We start from the raw sequence: 22,357 nt of genomic DNA, 5'->3' as shown, positions 1-22,357 counted from the left end.
GGACTGAGGTTGGGCAAATTTGGAGGCCAATCAAGATGGGTATTGATATACTGACTGTGTTCCTTGTATCATTCGTGCACAGTGAGGGCCTGATGACACAGCGCATTATCATTTTGGAAGATTCCGTTTTTGTCTTGGAAAAAATGTAACATGGCAGGGTGCACATGGTCTCCTAATAGTAGGTGGTAGACTTCACCAGTGAAATGTTTGCCTATACACACTAGGGTCCTAGTTCTTGCCAGCAAAACATGCCTCATATTATGTGACCACGGCCTCCTTCCTGGATAGTGGGCATCCATGCATGATCGGCCCATGGACTTGTGTTGCTTGCACCACACATAAAGGCACCTGTCAGCATACTGCACCAAGTATTTGGACCCATCTGATCAGCACATTTGTTTCCGGTATTACAGTGTCCAACCAGCATGTTGCTGACAACAAGCAGTCACCATCAACAATGATCAGTGGTGAAGAGAGGATGTCTCTTATGTTGTTTGCTGTGGAATCCCATAAGTCTAAGTATGAGCAGCACATCATCATCTGGGTTCTTGCATTCACCATATTGTATTGCAATATCAACCACTGCACAGTGACCTGCCATTGAGCCGAAACAACATCCTGCATCTTCTGTTCACAACAAACATCCACCTTTCATAATCATTTACAGTTCTGTCGGCAGGAGGTGGTTTGACCCATTCGACATCATTCTTTGTACACCTTAACCACAGTGGGCCATGAACAACAAACAAGACATACCATTTCCTATATGGAAGCACCCACGCACAAACTCCCACAGTCATGCTCCTTTGAAACTCCGTGATATCTTTACTATTTTTTTTTTTTTTTTTATGTGAACCCCAAACATGAGAGGTATTAGAACCGATAGTACTTAGTACAGTGCTTGGGTTGGAGGTTGAGAAGACGAAAGAAGATATTTGTTGACATTGGACTTGAACTTCAGTAGATTGTAATTTTCAGGAAATACGCATGAAGGAAGGTTGTTCCAGAAAAAGGCTGTTGAATGAATAAATGAGGACGATGAAAAGTTGGTTCTGTGGGTTTGAAGTTGGACAGTAACTGGATGTTGGCTGGTGGTGGCACGTGTTTGGACTGTTTTGAAAGAGAGAGCGGGAATTATAGAAGCCAATTCAGAAGAACAGTGCCCATGGAAGTATCTGTAGAAGAGGAATGCAGCAGAAACAGTACGTCTATGAGAAAGTGAGTGGAGAGACTCTGTTAGAGATGAATCATTAATTAACCTAACTGCCCTCTTCTGAATGGAATCAAGAAGCCTGAGAGAGGTTTTGGGGGCACCACCTCAGATGTGGGAACAATATTCCATGGCAGGGTGGATTTGCGATTTATACAGTAAGCAGCTGTTTGGAAGAAAAGTAACGCCGAAAGCGAAAGAGAAAACCAAGTTTTTTAGATGCAGTGGAAGCAATATTTGTAATTTGCTTCTGCCAAGAGAGATTAGAAGAGATATATCATTTTGCCTAGAAATTGGAGTGTCACTAAAGATAAGCATAGGAGCAGAAGAATCCTTTTTGCGAGATATAAGACAAGACTGAGTTTTAGAAGGGTTGAAATCAACTAAGTTGTCTTTGCCCCACTGGAGAATTACCTGAAGATCGGCATTTAAGGAACTGGTAGCAGATTTTCGAGAAGTTGAAGCTGATTGAGCAGGACAACTTTTCTCAAAATGGTAAGTGGAATGCAATGTGCTATCATAGGCAAAACTATGGATAGGATTTCCAGTCAATGGAAGAAGGTCATTAATATACAAGAGGAAAAGAGTAGGGGAAAGAACTGAACCTTGGGGGACACCGGCATTAGTGGAGAAGTTAGAAGACAGAGAGCCATCTACCATCACCTTCAGTGAGCGATCAGAGAGAAAACTGGATAACCAATTACTAAAAACAGTTGGCAAACTCTAAGATGGAAGCTTGTTTAGAAGACATTTATGCCAAACAAGATCAAAAGCCTTTGAGATGTCAAGAGCAACTACTTGTGTTTCACCAAACCTTTCCATTGAATTAGTCCATAAATGGGTAATATAAACCAGAATATCACCAGTGGATCGACACTGACGGAATCCATACTGGCGATTGTTGATCGGACGGAAGGTTTCTAGGTAGTTTAAGAGTTGGCGGTTAATTGATTTCTCCATTACTTTAGAAAGAGTAGAAGTAATTGCAATGGGACAATAATTGGATGGGAGGGATTTGTCATGCTTTTTTTAGGAACTGGCTTGGTATGAGCAAATTTCGAAGCAGAAGAAAAAACACCTTTGGAATAAGAAAGTGAAAAAAGGTGGCACAGAATAGGAGTAAGTTCAGGAACACAGGTTTTGAGAACAAGTGGAGAAATACCATCAGGACCTGGAGTTTCTTAGCATCAAGATTCATCAAAATCCTTCTGATATCCTTTTGACGGAAGACCACAGGAGGCATTGAATGGAGCGTGTTGGGAATGGCGAGAGGGGTTTTACCAAGATCATTAATACATGAGCTGGAAGAAAAATGGGATGCTAGCAGGTCAGATTTATCCTTGGCTGAAGTGACAACAAAACCATCTGGTTTGGACAGAGGTGGGATCAGAGATGGGCAAAAGTTGTGGCCAATAGCTTTAGCAAGAGACCAGAATGCTCGGCTACCATTAGGGCAAGAAGCAAGTTTTCTACTCTTAGCCTGTTCAAACTCTAGTTATGGCTGATTAATAACTGCTTTAAAATTGTGGTGAGCTTTGGTGTAGGCAGAAAATGAAACTGAAGAATTAGAAACAAGCCAATTACGATATGCAACATTCTTCTCTTGAACAGCCTTAGCACATTTATTGGAAAACCAAGGTTTAGATAAAGGACGAGATTTTAAAGTGGAGTTTGGGATAAAGGATTCCATTCCTTCAAGAATAATTTCACTGACATGATCTGAGCAAATGATGATATCAGAAGTTTTGAAACAGTAATCTGACCAAGAAAAAGAAGAAAATAAATCTCGCAGGTCATCCCATTTTGCATTCTTGTAATGCCAAACAATACGAGGTTGGGAATAGGCATGAGATAAAGGCTCCATTGGAGAAGAGACAATCACCAAGTTGTGATCTGAAGTGCCTAAAGGACCTCTCACTTTGACCATGTACTTAGAAGGGTTGTTTGTGAGAAAAAGATCAAGTGTATTGATTAGGATTGTCCAGTATTCTTGTAGGTAAATGAACAGTCTGTGCTAGGTCATTAGTAATTGCAAAAGCCTCAGCATCTCGATCTGCTGGGTCGGTGTGACTAGAAAACGGAAGCCAGCTGGAGTTGTGAACATTAAAATCACCAAGGAAAATTACCTCACTGTTAGGAAAGTTGGACTGGAGAAAGTCAAGTTGCAAAGAGAGCAAGTCAAAGAGCTCCAAGTGATTAGTGGAGTTGGGAGAACGGTAGAGACAACAGATGAATTTGACACAATGAGGTAGAGAGATTTTAAGCCAGAGAAGATCAAAGAGAGGAGATTCCAAATTGCCAAGTCTCTGACAGGGAATATCAGAATGGACATATGCACAAGTACAACCTTTGAGGTGAAAGGAATCATACAGCGAATAATTTGGGCATCTGAGATGAGCAGTAGTTGAATCAACCGATAACTGCGATTCTGTCAGAAAAAGTACATGGGGTTTGGCAGACTGCAAGTGGAAATGTACATTGTTGAGATTAGAATTGAGACCACGTATATTTCTGAAATGAATTAGGAAGTGCTTGGGAGGTTTAGATATTTTCGCAGATAAGCTTGCTCTATTAGTTTGACAATTTATGGTGTATTCAATATTAAGAAAAAGTGGGTGGGACATGCTGTATGAAGTAATGAAATTTTTGGATATGGCGTACATGTGGTAAGAATATACCGAGATCCTTGACATAACATGGCCTCGACAATGCTCCCCGCATACACACTACTCGGACTCCCTCCAGTCACTATCTGGCAGAGTAGAGGTAGCAAGATTATGCACTAGCTGATCCGGAAGCCTCCTAGAGAGTTACCAATAGATTCGGTCCGGTGTACTAACTAGCGGCCGGGCTGCGAACACTATTTTAGAGCTGTACTCGAAATGTAAGGAATATTGGATCGCACCATGATGTTCATCATAACCTCAAAAGTCATCAATCATACTGCATGATGGAAGAGATAGGGAAGGGTTGACCAGAACTTAGCTCTAGAGAGTAAACATGGGTTCCACCACTTCAAGCCTCCAATAAGCAAAGTGGTGGTATTTCACCAGTTGATGAGAGTCATCTACCACCTAGTACTGCCTGGTAACATAGAAGGACGGCGTTCCTCCATGTGGTGTGGGTGCCACACCTCAACCTCTGCTTACGTTGGTTCACACCTGGGTGGTCACCCACCAGGTACTTGTGCATGGAGGTTATACCCAGGATTACTAACAGTCCCACCATCGTGAAGGTGCAAGCAGAGGATTTGGTTGCCACAGACCGTCCGGACTTCGCCGAAATTGGGTCCACTTGACTTGAGTGTCATCCGAATATCAGTTCCATCAGCGTTTTAGACTCCCAGGTAGCAAGTACAGCTTGTCTGGTATATCTGAGAGAACATCTGTGACAACCTCAAGGACCAAATTTCCCATAACTGAAACTTTATAACTTTGATTTGCATATTAGATGCAAATTATCTGCTTTAACGTAGGAAGCTGTTCTGCTTTCTTATACTGCAAGATATGCAGCATATTCCATTAGAGATGGGGCAGTTATAATTCACTGACCACTGAGTGTATATATAATATAACATCTTCTCTGCAACATAATGTTAAAAGGTCTGATATGAATAATACACACAATCAATTACCTAGTTAGTCATAACTTGCATAGATAGCAAACAAATATACATAACCTCTAATTCTAACAAATATTTATAACTTTATCACTTTTAAAATTTTAATAAATATTATGAAATAAGTGTATGACTTGACACTTTTAAATCACTTACGGTTCACAGTAACTGGTGCAGAACTTCTGCTTTCCCCACTGTTATTAGCAACAACTACAGAATATTTGCCAATGTCTTCTGGTTTCACTTTATCGATAATAAGAGCTAGTGTACCATCTGGTTCCTCCTTTAATTTAATTCTTTCATTTGGAACAACTTCTTGTCCGTCCTTTAACCTGAAGTATTCAGATGCATTTAAAAAAATTAATACCAAAAGAAAAACAATTTTACACAAGACACATTATTTTCATATTACATGTCCATGAAAATAATAGTGCCCACAGAACTAATTAATATGTGGGTGAGTAAAATGAAAACAAAATTTCAACCATCCAAATTATGGGCCACTATGGGTGTAAATTGAGGTACTGGAATTAATTTTATACTGAATAACAGGGCACAATGGTCATCCTGTATGTGCAAGGAGTAGTGTTGTTGGTTTTTTGGACAATCAGTGACTTAAACCACACTGCACCACTTTGTATTATGTCAGTACAAATATGTGCTCATGGGGAAATCTGCAAATAGTGCAGGTCCATAAAGCTGGATTAACTCATGTTTTGGGAGGGGGGACAGATTCTTTCTGCCTGAAATCAGCTAAGTACAATCCAAGTGAAGAGGTCTTTAGAATTCTTTCAGTCTATGATATGACTTGGAACCCAGACCTCACAAAATGAGTGACAAATAGTAAAACTACTATACTATATTGGAGAAATGATCTGCAGCAGCAGAGATGATATGACATTCATAGTGATGGGTGCATCCAAGTAAGTGCAGTACAGCATAAGGCATCTCACCAGCAGAAATCCACTGACATATGGAAAAGGTGTACATCAATAGTGGCATATGTATATCAACAGTTTTCATAAAGGACATTAATGAAGGGATAGAGGGTGTGATGTCTAAATTTGTAGATGATGTAAAGATTGGTAGAGTAGTCAATGATCAACGCCAAGCAGAACTTCTTCAGAGTGACCTAGATATATTTCAGGGATAATCAGAAAAATGGCAGCTATGCTTTAATCCAGCAAAAGTGTAAGGATTACACCTGGGGAACAGTAACCCCAAAATAAATTATACACTTGGTGGAGTTAAACTAAAGCCAGTAGTGCAGGAAAGGGACTTGGGTGTTATGATATGGTTGGGCATGAAGTTCTCCAAGCATTGTAGACAGGTTGCAAGGAAGGCCCATGGTGTCCTATTGAACATTTCCTAGTAGAGATAAGGACATCATAATCTCAGTAAACAAGGCTATTGTTAGACCACACTTGGAATAATGGGTTCAAGTATGGAGACCGCACCTAAAGAAAGACAAACATAGAGCTTCTTGAAAGGGTCCAAAGATGGGTAACTCGCCTGGTGAGATCAGCAAAAGGGCGTCCATTGAGGAAAGACTTTGAATATGTGGGTTGAAGAGCTTGGAAACTAGGCACTTTAGAGGAGACTTGATTTTTGGCTCTGAGAGGCATAGGAAATATGAATGAGGACAAAATTTTCACAGTTATAAATGATTCTAGAACTAGGGGCCATAATTTCAAGTTACAGGGGAAGATGTTTAGACTGGATTGCAGGAAGTTTTATTTTAGCCAGCAAGTTAGAAATTACAGGAATAAGTTACTTATAGGGTGACAGTTTGGGGAAATTCATAGGTCAGCTCGATAGTTACCTACAGGAGGAGGGAAATGCATAGATTATCTATTTCCTTTCCTTTTATTAATTATTTATTTTTTAAAATTTTCTTCTAATTATTATTTTCTTCTTTTTATTTGGCTGGTGCAGCATAAGCTATACATAGGCTTCCTTGCTCCATGTGGCCATTGCTAATACTAATACTAATATCCACAAATCAACAAATGGTAAAAACCATTATTATAAGGAAGAAAACTCAATAATTATCCTCACTCAGAACAAACTCATACAGTTGTCACAGAAGAATTGTTATGGCAGACAATGTTATCAGGGTGGACTGGCGTAAAATAAAAGCTGGTGATGGGGTCAGGGAGCTGGTTATCAGTCATGGGTACACTATCATCCATGACAGATTGCAATATACCACCATTTTGTGATATTAAGAGGAAAGAAATGTCTTCTTGCATTGCACAGTGGCAGAGGTGAAGGCACATGGAATCAGAGAGCAAGCAATGCAACATGTAGTGGAATTAGAAAGAAAAAAGATAACAGCACACAGTGTAATCAGAGAGAAAACATGCAACATGCAGTGGAACAAGAGAGAAAAGTATAGCAGTGGAACAAGAAAGAAAAGATAAAGCATACAGTGTGAACGTCAATCATCACCACATATGAAAAAATTCTAGAGTTTTAAAAGCAGTCGGAAGGTTATATTCATGACATTCTTCATGTACAGTGGTGAAACAGTCACTTCACAAAATTATGCATGAATCCAGAAGACTGACTGATGGTGTCATTTTGTAACATAACAATGCAAAACTATGCACAGCTCAGCACATTATGGAAGCTATCACCAATTTCACACAGATGAAGTGAAAGAAACTGTCAAAACTTGGTGCCAACAGCAACAAAAAGACTTGTATGAGTGGGATATCTTTTGTAAAATAACGTGCCATTTAATGATAAACAGAAATTCTTTTCATTTGATTTTCCCTCATAAAAATATTGATAATACTGATTTATATTACTGTTATTATTATATTAATCTTTACCATTACTTGAACGTATACAGTAAGTGGTAATACCCACCACAGCTTGAAGCTAAATTTTTTATTAAGGTTTTTATTATGTTATCAATATAATTAATATTAAGACAGTAATAAAATTGTGTTTAGCACTTTTCTCAGGTAAAATATGAAATATAAAATAGTATGAAAAGGGTTTGGAAGTAACTATAGAATCTGATATAAAGTTTCCTGAACAGTGTAGATAGGCCACTAAAACAGCTCATGGGTGTAAAATCTCATGGCTTTTAATAACAAAAGAAAAAGTTAATAAATAAGATTAAATAAGATAATAATATAGGATTAAGATTAATAATAATAAAATAAGATTTCAAAGTTGTATAAATTTTGGGAATATAAGCCTCAAGCTGCAACAGATTTTACCATGGGCGGGTCGTCTCGAGGGTGCAAGGGGTGCACTGCACCCAAGCGGCAATGTTCAAGGGGCGCCTGTGAAAACCTGAAACTATCATACACATATGAAGAATATTTTAAAGGGGGGGTGTCAAATTGCAATTGGCACCTGGGTGCTACATGCCTTAGGAACATCCCTAGATTTAACTAATGTATAAATTAGTGCTAAGCACTATCTACACTTAGCTAAATCAGAAAAAGCAAAGCAAAGTTTGATTTATGTAATTTAGCATATAAAGATAATAAAAAGGCATTCTTGCAATTTATCTCACAGTGTAAAATCTCACTGATGAGCAAACAATCCTGTTAACAAACACAGACCATGTTGAGAAAAATTCTACCCTATGAGCAATGCACATATTCTCCAGGAGGGCTGATTTTACTGGCAAGGCTCTCAACGTGTACTGCCACCTTTCATGTCTGGGCAGAATTGTAGTCACTTTCAAATTCAATCCTAATTTGCACCTTTTTCTTAACAAGTACAGGGCAATGCTGGGTAAAAGTCATGCTTTAGGATTGAATCTGAAAGTGTCTGTAATTCTGCCAAGAACACAAGACAGGAAGGAGTACATGTTGTGAGTCTTGTCAATCAATTCGGTCCTGAAGAGACTGTGAAAGTCTCATGGGGTAGAATTTCTCTCAGTTTGGTCTGTGCTTGTTAACAGGAGAGACTGTTTTTAAAGGGTTGGGATACAAATAAATAGAATGGATGCAAGAATATTTGCTGATGCTAATGAGTCATTGATAGGCAGGTCAGAAAGCTGCTAGCTTGGTGGGAGGATGCGCAGAATAAATTAACAAAGCCACACGCAGCTGCAGCACGTTCCAACATATTGGAACGTGCTCCAGCCTTAAAAGTTGTGAGTCATCATGGAACAAGTAAATACATGGGCTGTATAAGGATAACTAAGAGAAAGAACAGGTGCATATATATTTGGATGTTGTTATGTTATTTTGGTTTTTAGGAGCATTAGCAACTAAGGCCATATTGCTCCGGGATATGCGGTGGTCATTCCCTGATCTTTCCGCATCCTCCGTATTTGGTGGTGATGGGCTCGAACCCCGGTCTAATCAAGAAGCGTGTGCTACACACTGCTGTTCCTTCCCACCTGGCTTGGAGGCACCAGTAGTATATTTGGATGTACACAATAATGTTAGCATTAGCATGGCATAAGATGCAAGAAAGCAAGCTTATATAGCATCAGCCAAAAAAAAACAAAAACACACCCTTCCCATTTTACCCATCCATGCATTTCAAATGTTTGTCTAGTTCTGCCCTGAATTTATTTAAGTTGCTGACCTCCACTACAACAGATGAAAGTTTATTCCAACTATCAACCACCCACTGGCTAAAGGCAAATTTCCGCACATGTATTCTACAATTGTTATTATTATTATTATTAGCCATATGGTGCAAGGAAGCCTGAGGTTTTTCTGCACCAGCCAAAAAAAAAAAAAAATTTATGAATTACCCTGAGAGAGAGAGAGAGAGAGAGAGAGAGAGAGAGAGAGAGAGAGAGAGAGAGAGATTCAGAAGTAGAAGGAAATCACCAAGAAAGAGAAAATGATGATATCCAGCTCAGGACTCTGGATGTGCCAAGCCCATACTCACCAGATGTGAGCCCCTGGGATTATTTTTCCTCAATTTGAATTCATGCACCCTCAGGTGAGTAATCTAGCAAGAGGAAGATTCCCATTAGCATTGAGCTTGCTTAATCCATTCAAGGCCTTATACAACTCAATTTTCAGAACTTAAGCCTTTCTTGGTAACACCAACTCTTTGTTCCCCTCACTAATCTCTCTGCTCTTCTCTGTAGTCGTACCAGCAGCTCTACATCTTTCCTAAAATGAGGCCTCCAGACCTTGCTTTCAAGAGGACAATCACCTCCTTATCCCTGCTAGCAAAATTTCTGTATATCATTGACAAGACACCATGAGCTACTCCTGCAGCCTTTTTGCACTGCTCAGAAAACTTCATATCTGACTGCACAATTACCCCAAGGTCTTTTCATTCTCCGCTACCCTGAGTGTAGTAGCAACCAGTTGATACGTTACTCTGGGATTACGGCTAGCCATATGCAGTACTTTACATTTGCCAATGTTAAACTTCAGTTGCCACCTCTCAGACCATCTGCTCAAATTTTCCAGATCCTGTTGCAGTAGTGCACTATCATTACTGTCATTAACAACCCTGCCAACTTTCGTGTCGTCTGAAAACTTAGACATTAACCTTGATACACCTTCATCAATATCACTGATAAATATTGAAAACAACAATGCACCCAACACAAAAATCTGCAGGACCCCACTAATAACATTAGTCCATGAAAAGCAGTGTCCATTGATAACCACTCTGTCTACTCCCACTCAACCATCCCTTTATCCATAGCAGTAATTTGCCTCCAATGCCGCATGGCTCCAATTTGTGCAGCAGTCTTCCATGTGCAATAATATCAAAAGTCTTTCTAATATCCAAAAATATGATATCAAAGTTATTCCCTACATCCAGTTCTTTGTGACCAATCATAGTATCCATTCAAATTTGTCAGCTAAGACCTCCCTTTAACAAACCCATGCTGCGTCTGAACTATAACTGAGTCTTGTCTAGATGATCCTGCATTGCTTCCTTAACTAGTAACTCCATTATTTTCCCCTGGAACAGAAGTTAGACTAACAGGTCTGTAATTACCCGTGTCACCCTTTGATCCCCTTTTGTGAATTGGGGACACATTTGTATGTCTACAATCCATGGTGGCCTTCTCTGAGTCCAAGGAAGCTCTCATAATTATGGCTAAGGGTTTGCTTACTTCCTTTGCTGCCTCCTTTAATATAACTGGATCGAACCCATCCATCCCAGGTGCCTTCCTTATGTTTAACTTCAACAGTTTCTCCTCCACTTTGCTCTCTATTACAAAATCACTTAGTTTCCTCTTAGAGTTTGATAAATTTCTGACATTCCCCTCCTTGAATAACTCCTCATTTGTGAATGTAGATGCAAAATACTCATTCAGTTTATCATCTACCTGAGCATGATCATCAATAGTCAAACCATCTATGCTAAGTGGACCAATCTGATTCTTCCTTTTCCTTCTAGAGTTTACATAAGTAAAGAACTCTTTGCTGTTTTTCTTTGCATCCCTTGCCAAAGATTTCTCATAATCTGCCTCCACCTGCCTAACCTCCTTTGTGACTTGATTACAGACTAGCCTATATCTGCCATAGGCGTCTGTGTTGCCTGATGATTTATATGCATCCCATGCATTAATTCATCTGATATCCATTTAGGCCTAAACCTTGAACAGTACTTCTTAGGTGGTATGTAAGGCCTAGTCTGTAAGGCTTCCCATTTAGAATTCACCGTTGGTAACATCATCAGTTGATCCCATTATACAGAATTTAAAAACTCTCTGAGACCAGTGTAGTCACCTTTATGAAAGCAAAAACTCTTTCCCTTACCCCTGATGGTAGTTACATCTTTAAGTAAATCCCACATCAGTACACTGTAATCACTGCCACTTAGTGGTTCCTTTATCTGCAGATTCTTAACACATGAAGAATCACTGCTGATAATCAGATCAAGAGTATTACTTGCTCTGGTTGCCTCTCGAACATGTTCCTGTAGAAAACAGTCATCCAATAAATCCACAAAAGTCTTGCTAGTGTGCGAGTGACCAACCCACAAGTTCCAGTCAATATCTGGAAAGTTAAAATCCCTCATTATAAGACATTCTGATTTACTGGCCCAATTTTTTCTTTGCGTAATTGCTCATTATACTCATCAGATTCATTAGGCCCATAACACACACCTACTCTCATTTTCCCTTTCCCAATGTTTATGTCACACCACACTGACTCAACATTGCATTTTCACCAATGTCAATTGGATGCACTTCCTTAGATTTTTTGTGTTTCTTAACTAACAGAATAACCTCTCCTCCCTTCCTGTCTTGTCTATCCTTTCTGCACACATTGTACAGCAGTCCTCCCTTATTCGTGGTTTTGCTTTCAGCGGTTTCAGTTACCCGTGGTCTAAAAATATTAAATGGAAAATTCCAGAAATAAACAATTCATAAATTTTAAATTGTGCACCGTTCTGAATAGTATGATGAAATCTTGTGCCGTCCGGGACATGAATCATCCCTTTGTCCCGTATATCCACACTGCATACACTACCCACCCATTAGTTACTTAGTAGCCTTCTCGGTTATCAATCGACTGTTGTGGTATTGCAGTTCTTGTGTTCAAGTAACCCTTATTTTACTTAATAACGGCCCCAAAAAGCAAGAGTAGTGATGCTGGCAATTCTGATATGCCACAGAGAAAACATAAAGTGCTTCCTTTAAGTGAAAAGGTGAAAGTTCTCAACTTAATAAGGAAAGAAAAAAAATCGTATGCCGAGGTTGCTGAGATCTATGGTAAGAATGAATCTTCTATTCGTGAAATTGTGAAGAAGGAAAAAGAAATTCGTGCTAGTTTTGCCGTCACACCTCAAACTGCAAACGTTATGGCCAGTGCATGATAAGTGCTTAGTTAAGATGGAAAAGGCATTAAATTTGTGGGTGGAAGATGTGAACAGAAAACGTGTTCTGATTGATGGCAACATGTTGTGCCAGAAAGCATTGAGCCTATATGAAGACTTCAGCAAGGGATTCTCTGAAACTAGTAACACCAAGCCATTTATTGCAAGTAAGGGAGGGTTACACAGATTCAGGAATAGGTTTGGACTGAAAAATATAAAAATTACTGGAGAGGCTGCATCTGTCGATGAAGAAGATGATCATCAGAGACCAACTGATGATGTTACCAACAGAAATTCTGAAATGGGAAGTGCTGATGGAAATAATCATAGAAGCTACTATGCATTTCATACCAACTAAAATATACTGTTCAAGGCTTAGACCTAAATGAATTGTCAGATTAAGTGAAGAAACTTGTGGCGGAGAAGAAAAATGTGTGGGATGTATACAAATTGTCAGGTGATACAGTTGTTGTTATTTGGTTTTTAGGAGCATTAGCAACTAAGGCCATATTGCTCCGGGATATGCGGTGGTCATTCTCTGACCTTTCCGCATCCTCCATATTTGGTGGTGACGGGCTCGAACCCCGGTCTAATCAAGAAGCGTGTGCTAACGCACCGCTGCTCCTTCCCACCTGGCTACGGAGGCGCCAGGTGATACAGAAGCCTATGGTAGATATAAACTAGTCTGTAGCCTGTAAAAAGTAGATTAAGCATGCTAAGGCAGATTATGAGAGGTCTCTGGCAAATAATGCAAAAAACAGCAGCAAAGCCTTCTACACAAATATTAACAGTGAAGGAAGGAAGGAAATGAATCACACTGGGCCACTTGATGTCAATATAGCGCCGACCAAAAGCATGTTCAACTGGTTCTGTCGAACAGGGCCCCATGCCTGGTTCTGTTGAAAACAGCCCCGTACACAAATGGTCTAAATAATAACATCATCTGCGTCTTTTGCGCATTTCTATCAACAAGCCTACTGCCATCTAAATGTCTAGTTACCCGCATTATTGTCACTCCAAGAGCATTTGCACAAGTCGACTTGAAAATTACTCTGAGCATATACTTCATTCTCAATGTGTATGTTTCGTTTGATATCGAACATTTAAAATAGTTTCCATAAAACAAAGAAAATTTTAATATGCTTATAGCTTCGATTGATTCTCTATATGATTTCAATTTTTTTAGCATTGCTTTTAAATATCACGAAAGTTATCTCCTAATCCGTATCGTTAAAATATGATGAAGAAATTAAAATGGGAAATTTTTTTTTTTTTTTTTTCTGTTTCAATTTCTTTTTCCCATGGCCAAAAAAGTGCACTCTTTTACTGTGATTTAGAATTTAGTTTTTCAGAATTATTTTGTTGTTTCATTATATTAGATATGATATTTGTTGTTTCATTATATTAGATATGATATATGTTGTAATTCTTTTCTTTTTCAATAAATTAATAATTATTATTTACACCATATTTTATTTTTTAATACAAATATTTTGGGGCAGCAAATTTGATTTCACTTACTGGCAGCACATAGGGTTCCCAGCAGCCCTATGTTTTGTAAAATATTAAAATCGTTATAAAGAATAACTAGTCATTACTATTGTATAATATCATTTACTAAAGTGATATTATAAATACTAAAATGTGTAATATTTTAATACTTTTTTCATTAGTACTTTAAAAACAAAAAAAATTTTATGCGAATAATTTACATGATATAAGTATCTTAATAATAACAGAAATACAGACTTAATAATTTATATAATATGAAAATATTTTATTTTCACCGTAATAACTTAAAAATTAAATTAATTATTTTTAAATGTTACTACTTCTTAGTTACTGTAAAATTTGAAAAAAATAAAAAATTAAAAAAAATCACTATTACAAAAACATTCTAAGTTTTGCAGAGGACCCCAGGTCCTGCAAGTAATTTTTGTACAGGGCCCTGCAAGTAATTCTTGAACAGGGTGCTGCAAATTTTGGGGCTGGCCCTGTGTCAATGGTTTAACTGTTTATGCCCATGCTCAGGTTGATGACAAACTGAATAGATATTTCACATCTACATTCATACACGAGGAATTCTTTAAAGAATGGGATACCAGAAGTTTATAAAATTCTAAGAGGGAGCTAAATGATTTTGTGATAACTGAGAGGAAAGTGAAGAGAAATTTGTTGAAGATAAACATAAAAAATACACCTTGGATGGATGTAATCTATCCAATTATATATTAAGGGAGGCTACAAAGGAGGTAAGGAAACACTTAGCCATAATTATGAGAGCATCTTTGGAGCCAGGAGAGGTACCTATGTACTGGAGATGTGCAAATGTATCCGCAAATCACAAAGGGAGATCAAAAGGTGAAATGATTAATTATAGATCTATTAGTTTAATGTCTGTTCCAGGGAAAATAATGAAGTCACTGGTTACAGAAGTAATGTAAAACTATATAGACAGGAATGCAATTATACTGCAGTCACAGCATGGATTTGTTAATGGGCAGTCTTGTTTGTCCAATCTGATCGGATACTATGATACAGTGCCAAGGGAACTGGATGCTAAAATTAATTTTGATATCATATAGTTGGATTTCAGGGAGACATTTTATACTGTTGCACATAAAAATCTGTTGCACAAAGTGGAGCAATGTGCATTAAGGACAAGTTACTGATATGGATAAAGGGATGGTTGAGTGGGAGAAGACAGAGAATAGTTAACAATGGGCACTGCTTTTCATGGACTATGAGAGAGCCGACTAATATTAGTCAGCTTTCCGATGGTTCAGTACTGTTGTTTTTTATATGATATCAATGAAGGAATATCAGGCTTAATATCTAAATTTGCTGATAATACAAAGGTTTACAGAGTGGTTATGATTAGGCTGATGGGCTGAGAAATTGCAGTAAAAGTTTTACATTGACAAATGCAAGGTACTGCATATGGGTAAGCATTAATCCTAGATTAACATACCAACTGTGTGGTACTACACTCAATGCAGCAGAAAATGCAAAAGACCTGGGGGGTAATTGTGCAGTCAGATATGAAATTCTCTGAGAAGTGCAGGCAGGCTGCCAGGACAGCTCATGGGTTTTGTCAATGATATACAAGAATTTTGGAAAATTCCAGTATCTCATTGACAAAACCCTTTTGAATAATCAACCATGAAATACAATGGAATAATCACCTCCTTATTCAGGGATAAGGAGGTAGCTATTCCATTGTATAAGGCAATGGTCAGGCCACATGTTGAGTACTGCATACAGCTCTGAAGGCCTTATTTTAGGAAGGTTATAGTTTGATTTGATTTGATTCGATTTTGGTTTTAATGGCGCAAAAACAACTACGGTTATATTGCGCCAGGAAACGAAGGTTATAGAGCTACTGGAATTGGGTACAGAGAAGGGCAACAAGATTGGTGAAGGGAACAAAAGGATATATACCCTTGTCAAGAGTATCCTTTTGTTCTGCAAATTGCAGCATCTGGAGACCAGGTATTAGTATTAGTAACGGCCGCATGGTGCAAGAAAGCCTATGGCTTATGCTGCACCAGCCAAAAAAAAAAAAAAAAAAAATCCGAACAAAACAATGATAAAAACAAAAAATAAATAAATAAAATAAATAACTAAATAATAATAATTAATAAATAAAAAAAAAATAAAATAAAAAATAAATAAAAAGGAAATTAAACCTATCAACCTATGCGCTTCCCTTACCCGAAAGTACTATCCAGATGACCTTTGAATTTCCTCAAACTGTCGGCCTCTACCACCCATGAAGGCAACTTATTCCAGTAATTTATAACTCGCTGGCTAAAATAAAACATCCTGCAGTCCAATCTAAACATTTCCCCCCGTAACTTGAATTTATGTCCCCTAGTTCTAGCATCATTTATAATCTTGAAAATTTCGTCCTCATTCATTTTACTGGTGCCTCTCAGAGCCTTAAACACCTCAATCAAATCTCCTCTAAGGTGTCTAGTTTCCAAACTCTGCAACCCAAATATTCGAAGTCTTTCTTCATAAGGATGCCCTTTTGCCGATCTCACCAGGCAAGTTACCCTTCTTTGCACCCTTTCAAGAAGCTCGATGTCTTTCTTTAGGTGCGGGCTCCATACTTGAACACAGTATTCCAAGTGTGGTCTAACATAAGCCTTATATAATGGGATTATCACGTCCCTATCTCTACTTGCAAAAGTTCGATAGATCATCGATAGGACACCATGGGCCTTCCTTGCAACCTGTTTACAATGCTCAGAGAATTTCATGTCTGACTGTATCGTAACGCCCAAGTCCCTTTCCTCCAGTACTGGGTTTAGTTGAACTCCACCAAGTGAATAAGTTATTTTGGGATTACTGTTTCCCAGGTGTAATACCTTACACTTTGTTGGATTAAAGCACAGCTGCCATTTTTCTGACCATTCCTGAAGTCTATCTAGGTTTCTCTGAAGAAGCTCAGCTTGACAGTGATCATTAACTACTCTACCAATTTTAACATCATCTGCAAATTTAGACATCACGCCCTCTATCACTTCATCAATGTCGTTTATGAAAATTAAAAACAACAGTGGTCCTAATACTGATCCTTGGGGAACCCCACTTCTTACATCAACCCTATCTGAGGAATAGCCATTTATCACAACCCTCTGCCTCCTTCCCTGAAGCCATCCTTCTATCCATCTAAGGATTTTCCCAGTGATTCCAACCTGTTCCAGCTTATAAAGCAACCACTCATGTGGGACTGAGTCAAAAGCTTTGCTGAAATCTAAATAAACAATGTCGAAATTATTCCCTAAATCCAGCTTGTGAGTGACCCTTTCGAAATAGCGAACCAGATTTGTTAAACATGATTTTCCCTTTACAAAACCATGCTGAGTATCCTTGAGAATTTCAATTCGATCCAAATGATCCTGAATTCCACCCTTGATCATTGCCTCCATGATTTTCCCTACCACTGAAGTCAGACTGACAGGTCGATAATTTCCAACTTCACTTTTAGAGCCACCCTTATGTATGGGAGATACATTTTCACTTTTCCAATCCAAGGGAATCTCCTCAGAGTCTAGTGATGCTCGCATATCTGCAAGGAGGTCTGATTGAGATATTTAAGGCCTTGAATAGATGGCCTTCTTCCTCTCACTGAGACTACACACATGAGGGCATAAATTCAAATTGAGGAAGGATGGTTGAAGGATATATGTATGGAAGTTTGCTTTCAAGCAGCAGGTGGTTGATTGCTGAAATAAACTTCCATCCCCAACATCTGTTGTTGTTGGGGAAGTGGATAGTTTGAATAAATTCAAAGAAGAAGTAGACAAATTCTTGGAGGTAGGGAAGAGATGGGCGAGGCGGATAGGTTTTTTTGGCTGATGTTCTATAAGCTTGCTTTCTTGCATCATTTGCCACAAAAATACTAATACTAAAACATTTCCCTATATGATCCAAATAGACAATATACTTGCCTATTTGGAAAATATGTTACTTATTTTAGGTGATTACTTGGTAATCATTGTGTGAGGTTACACAATGATTACCAAGTCTTCACAATATGAGATATAGTGTAAGAATACCTTTTTATATAAAATTTGTTTTGCTTTGTATGCTTTAACCATGTATAGAAATTATGCTTAAGGGTAAACATAAGGATTACCTATACTAACTTAAATCCATTATAGCTTGAAACTTACAGCCCTAAAATTATACATCTTAATGTACTTATTTCTATATAAATTCTAATATATTATTGGTAATAATTTATTTTTTTATATTTTATTTGCACATTTATTATATTCTTGTCTCTGTATTGCAGTTGTTCTTTCCGATGAAATACAAAAAATGTGATAGCATATTTTCTAGAATTACAAAGCTAATAAGAGCAAATCCTATATTTTTTTGTTGTGCAAAAGTTATAAATTTTAATAATAAAATAATACTAGTTTGCTATATTATTTGAAAGCAACTAGCTGAATTCACTTTTTAATTGATATAGAATATACATATAATACCATTTTGCAGATGGTTTTGGTTCTCCAGCTGCTTTCACTTCCAGTTTAGCAGGTTGTCCTTCATCAAAAGACACGGGCTGTAATCCTTCAATTATATTTGCCTTTTCTCTAGGTGTTGCTGTAATAGATATGGAAATATTATTTAACAGAAAAATATAGTGATAACACCATAAAGTGATAATGAAATCGGCAGTTGAGGTCTTCTGATATGAGTAAGCATTTCATATTCTAAAAGCAAGTAAAGGATCAAAAATTTAATTTATAAAAATATTATTTTAATAAAGCTATATTGGATAAAAATTAAATTAAATAGTTTATTATTAAAAAGAAGTAGGTATTACCTTTAATATCTACAGGAGCACTGCTTTGCACTTTTCCAGCCGAATTACTTGCAACAAGGGTATATTTGCCAGCATCCTCAGGACCAACAGAATCAATTTTAAGGCATACAGTACCATCTGGTTCTTGAGATATAGATATGTGATCATCTGGCATAAGTTCCCTGCCATCTTTGAGCCTGAAATCAAATAGGTAAGATATATTAAACAGTATGTTACAACCGAAAAAGTATTTTTCAATCCCAGTATAGAGCTTTGATAAGAGAGTAATTCATTACACAAATAAGTTTATTAAAATTAAAGCATATGAATCAAACAGCCAATTGTGCACATACGCACACACGCACACAGCAATATAAAGGTTTTGCTATTTTAATTTATTCAGTTAATCATACTGGAAAAAAAGCATTGGCCAGAAAGAAATATATCACATTGGTTTTTTGGTTTTTTGGAGCATTAGCAACTAAGGCCATATTGCAAAGGTTGGCAGGGTTGTCAAGGACACTACTGACACTATGCTGCTGCAACAGGATCTGGAAAGGTTGAGCAGATGGGCTGAGAGGTGGCAAATGAAGTTTAACATTGACAAATGTAAAGTACTACACATGGGAAACAGCAACCCCAGAGCAACGTATCAACTCTGTGGTACTACACTGACAGTGGTAGAGAATGAAAGGGACTTGGGGGTGGTTGTGCAGGCAGATATGAAGTTCTCTGAGCAGTGCAGATGGGCTGCAAGAGTAGCTCATGGAGTATTGTCAATGATATACAGGAATTTTTCCAGCAGGGATAAGGAGGTGATTATTCCATTGTATAAGGCGATGGTCAGGCCACACCTAGAGTACTGTATACAGGTCTGGAGGCCTCATTTCAAGAAGGATGTAGAGCTGCTGGAACGAGTACAGAGAAGGGCAACAAGATTAGTGAATGGAACAAAGGGGTGCTCTTACGAAGAAAGGCTTAAGTTTTGCAAATTACAGTGTCTGGAGACTAGGCACCAGCGAGGTGATCTGATAGAGGTGTATAAAGCCTTGAATGGTTTAAGCATGCTCAATGCTGATGGGATTCTTCCTCTAGTTCAGAAAAATCACCTGAGAGGGCATAAATTCAAATTGAAGAAAGACAGATGTAGGATAGACGTGCGGAAATTTGCCTTTAGCCAGCGGGTGGTTGGTTGGTGGAACAGACTTCCATCCCTTGTGGTGGAGGTTGATAGCCTAAATAAGTTTAAGGCTCAGCTGGACAGGTATTTTGAACGAACAGAGGGGTGAAGTGGAAGTTGGTTTTTTTTTTTTTTTTTTTGGCTGATGCTGCATAAGCTTGCTTTCTTGCATCAAATGCCTCTACTAATGCTAATGCTAATGCTCCGGGATATGCGGTGGTCATTCCCTGACCTTTCCGCATCCTCTGTATTTGGTGGTGATGGGCTTGAACCCCGGTCTAATCAAGAAGCGTGTGCTACGCACTGCTGCTCCTTCCCACCTGGCTATGGAGGTGCCAATATATCACGTTACACAATAATTATATTTAAAATTCCTGTAATCATAATACAGAGTTTTTAATTTTGTTTATTTAACAAGATAACTAATTCAGTTTTGAGGAACAGCTTGACCATAACCCTGCCTTTTAAAAGTGAATTGTTTTCAGCTGTGGTGAGGGCTGTATTGCTTATTTTCTGGTTTAAAGCACTTGCATGTCTCATCTACAGTCATTAAACAATCAAAGAAGTCATTTCCTTTCTCTTTATATTACATTGGGTTTAAAGCACCTGCATGGCTCATCTACAGTCATTAAACAATCAAAGAAGTAATTTCCTTTCTCTTTATATTACATTGGGTGCTGTAGAAAATCCTATTTGCAAACATTTCATCGTTGAGACACTTGGGAATCCATTTTGCTGAATTGCTCAGATTTTGTTGAATTGCAAACTGTCATGAATTGGAGTAAAATGATTACTGATCATTTTTTATTGATCATTACTGATCAATTGGAGTAAAATGATTACTGATAATTGGAGTAAAATGATTACTGATCATTTTACTCCAACTCGTTACTGATCTCCACATCATTTCTCTCTTACTATATCATAAACTTTTGTAGACTGATTCCCCTGATGATGTTGCCTGCCAAGACAGCAGTTTCTTCTGTAACAAATGTGAGACCCTATTCTCAGCAGGACTCATCCTCCAGAATTTTTCTACTTTCACAGTAATAAATTGCCCATTTGTACACTCACAGGCTTGGTATTCAATTGTTGATGAGCATATCAGCAACAGCATATCAGTAGGCAGCAGCAGTGACTCTGCTGCTGCATACACAGGACAGCCAATATGCCCTAGGGCTCATCATAAAAACATTAATACCAATCCCAAATTTAAACCCAAAGTAGCATGCAAATTGCTACAATGGATAAAAGGGTGGTTGAATGGGAGAAGGCAGAGAGTATCGATGGATGCTGCTCTTCGTGGACTATATCATTAGCGGAGTCCCCAAGGGTCGGTGTTGGGCCCACTGTTGTTTTATATATTTATCAATGATATTGATGAAGGTATATCAGCTTAATGTCCAAGTTTGCAGATCAGATGATACAAAGGTTGGCAGGGTTTTTAATGACAGTGTGCTATTGCAGGATCTAGAAAAGTTTGGCAGATGGGTGGAGAAGTGGCAATTGAAGTTTAACATTGACAAATGCAAAGTACTGTATATAGGTAGAAGTAACCTAAGAGAAATGTGCCAACTGTGTGGCACTACACTTAGGGTGATAGAGAATGAAAGAGAGCTGGGAGTAATTGTGCAGACAGATATCAAATTTTCTGAGCAGTGCAGACAGCCTGCCAGAGCAGGTCATGGGGTATTATCAATGATATACAGGAAATTTACTAGTAGGGAAAGGAGGTGATTATCCCTTTGTATAAAGCAATGGTCAGGCCACACCTTGAGTACTGCGTACAGGTCTGGAGGCCTCATTTTAGGAAGGATACAGAGTTGCTTGAGTGACTAGGGAGAAGGGCAGCAAGATTGATGAAGGGAACGAAGGGGTCCAATTACCAAGAAAGGCTTAAGTTCTTCAAATTGCAGCATCTTGAGGCTAATCACCTGTGAGGTGATCTGATTGAGGTGCATAAGGCTTGAATGAGTTGAGCTGGCTCAATTCTGATGGAATTCTTCCTCTTGCTCAGGTTATTAGCATTAGTATTAGTAGAGGCACATGATGCAAGAAAGAAAGCTTATACAGCATCAGCCAAAAAAAATCCCATTCCCATTTCACTAATCCATTCATTCCAAATGTTTGTCTAGTTCCGCCTTGAATTTATTTAAGCTATCAACTTACACAACAACAGATGGAAGTTCGTTCCAGCAATCAACTACTCGCTGGCTAAAGACAAACTTCCGCACATCTATTCTA

General features: G+C 38.2%; 1 protein-coding gene across 3 annotated transcripts in view; it reads right to left on the bottom strand.

Moving 5' to 3' along the window:
* Positions 1-22,357, bottom strand: part of LOC150082242 (protein Obscurin-like) — an 865,351-nt gene that overhangs the window by 358,312 nt on the left and 484,682 nt on the right. For all 3 annotated transcript variants that reach the window (XM_090379203.1, XM_090379204.1, XM_090379205.1), the window contains 3 exons: positions 18,955-19,130; positions 18,614-18,731; positions 4,986-5,161 (listed from right to left, as the gene is read on the bottom strand). In XM_090379203.1, the coding sequence (XP_090235329.1) occupies positions 4,986-5,161; positions 18,614-18,731; positions 18,955-19,130 (470 nt within the window). The remainder of the gene's footprint in view (positions 1-4,985; positions 5,162-18,613; positions 18,732-18,954; positions 19,131-22,357) is intronic.

This window comes from Mastigoproctus giganteus, chromosome 8 (assembly GCF_048544385.1).
Source record: "Mastigoproctus giganteus isolate SK-2022 chromosome 8, ASM4854438v1, whole genome shotgun sequence".
NCBI classification, from domain to species: Eukaryota; Metazoa; Arthropoda; class Arachnida; order Uropygi; family Thelyphonidae; genus Mastigoproctus; species Mastigoproctus giganteus.
Note: the sequence above shows the minus strand (reverse complement) of the source record. Positions and strands in the feature narration are given on the sequence as shown.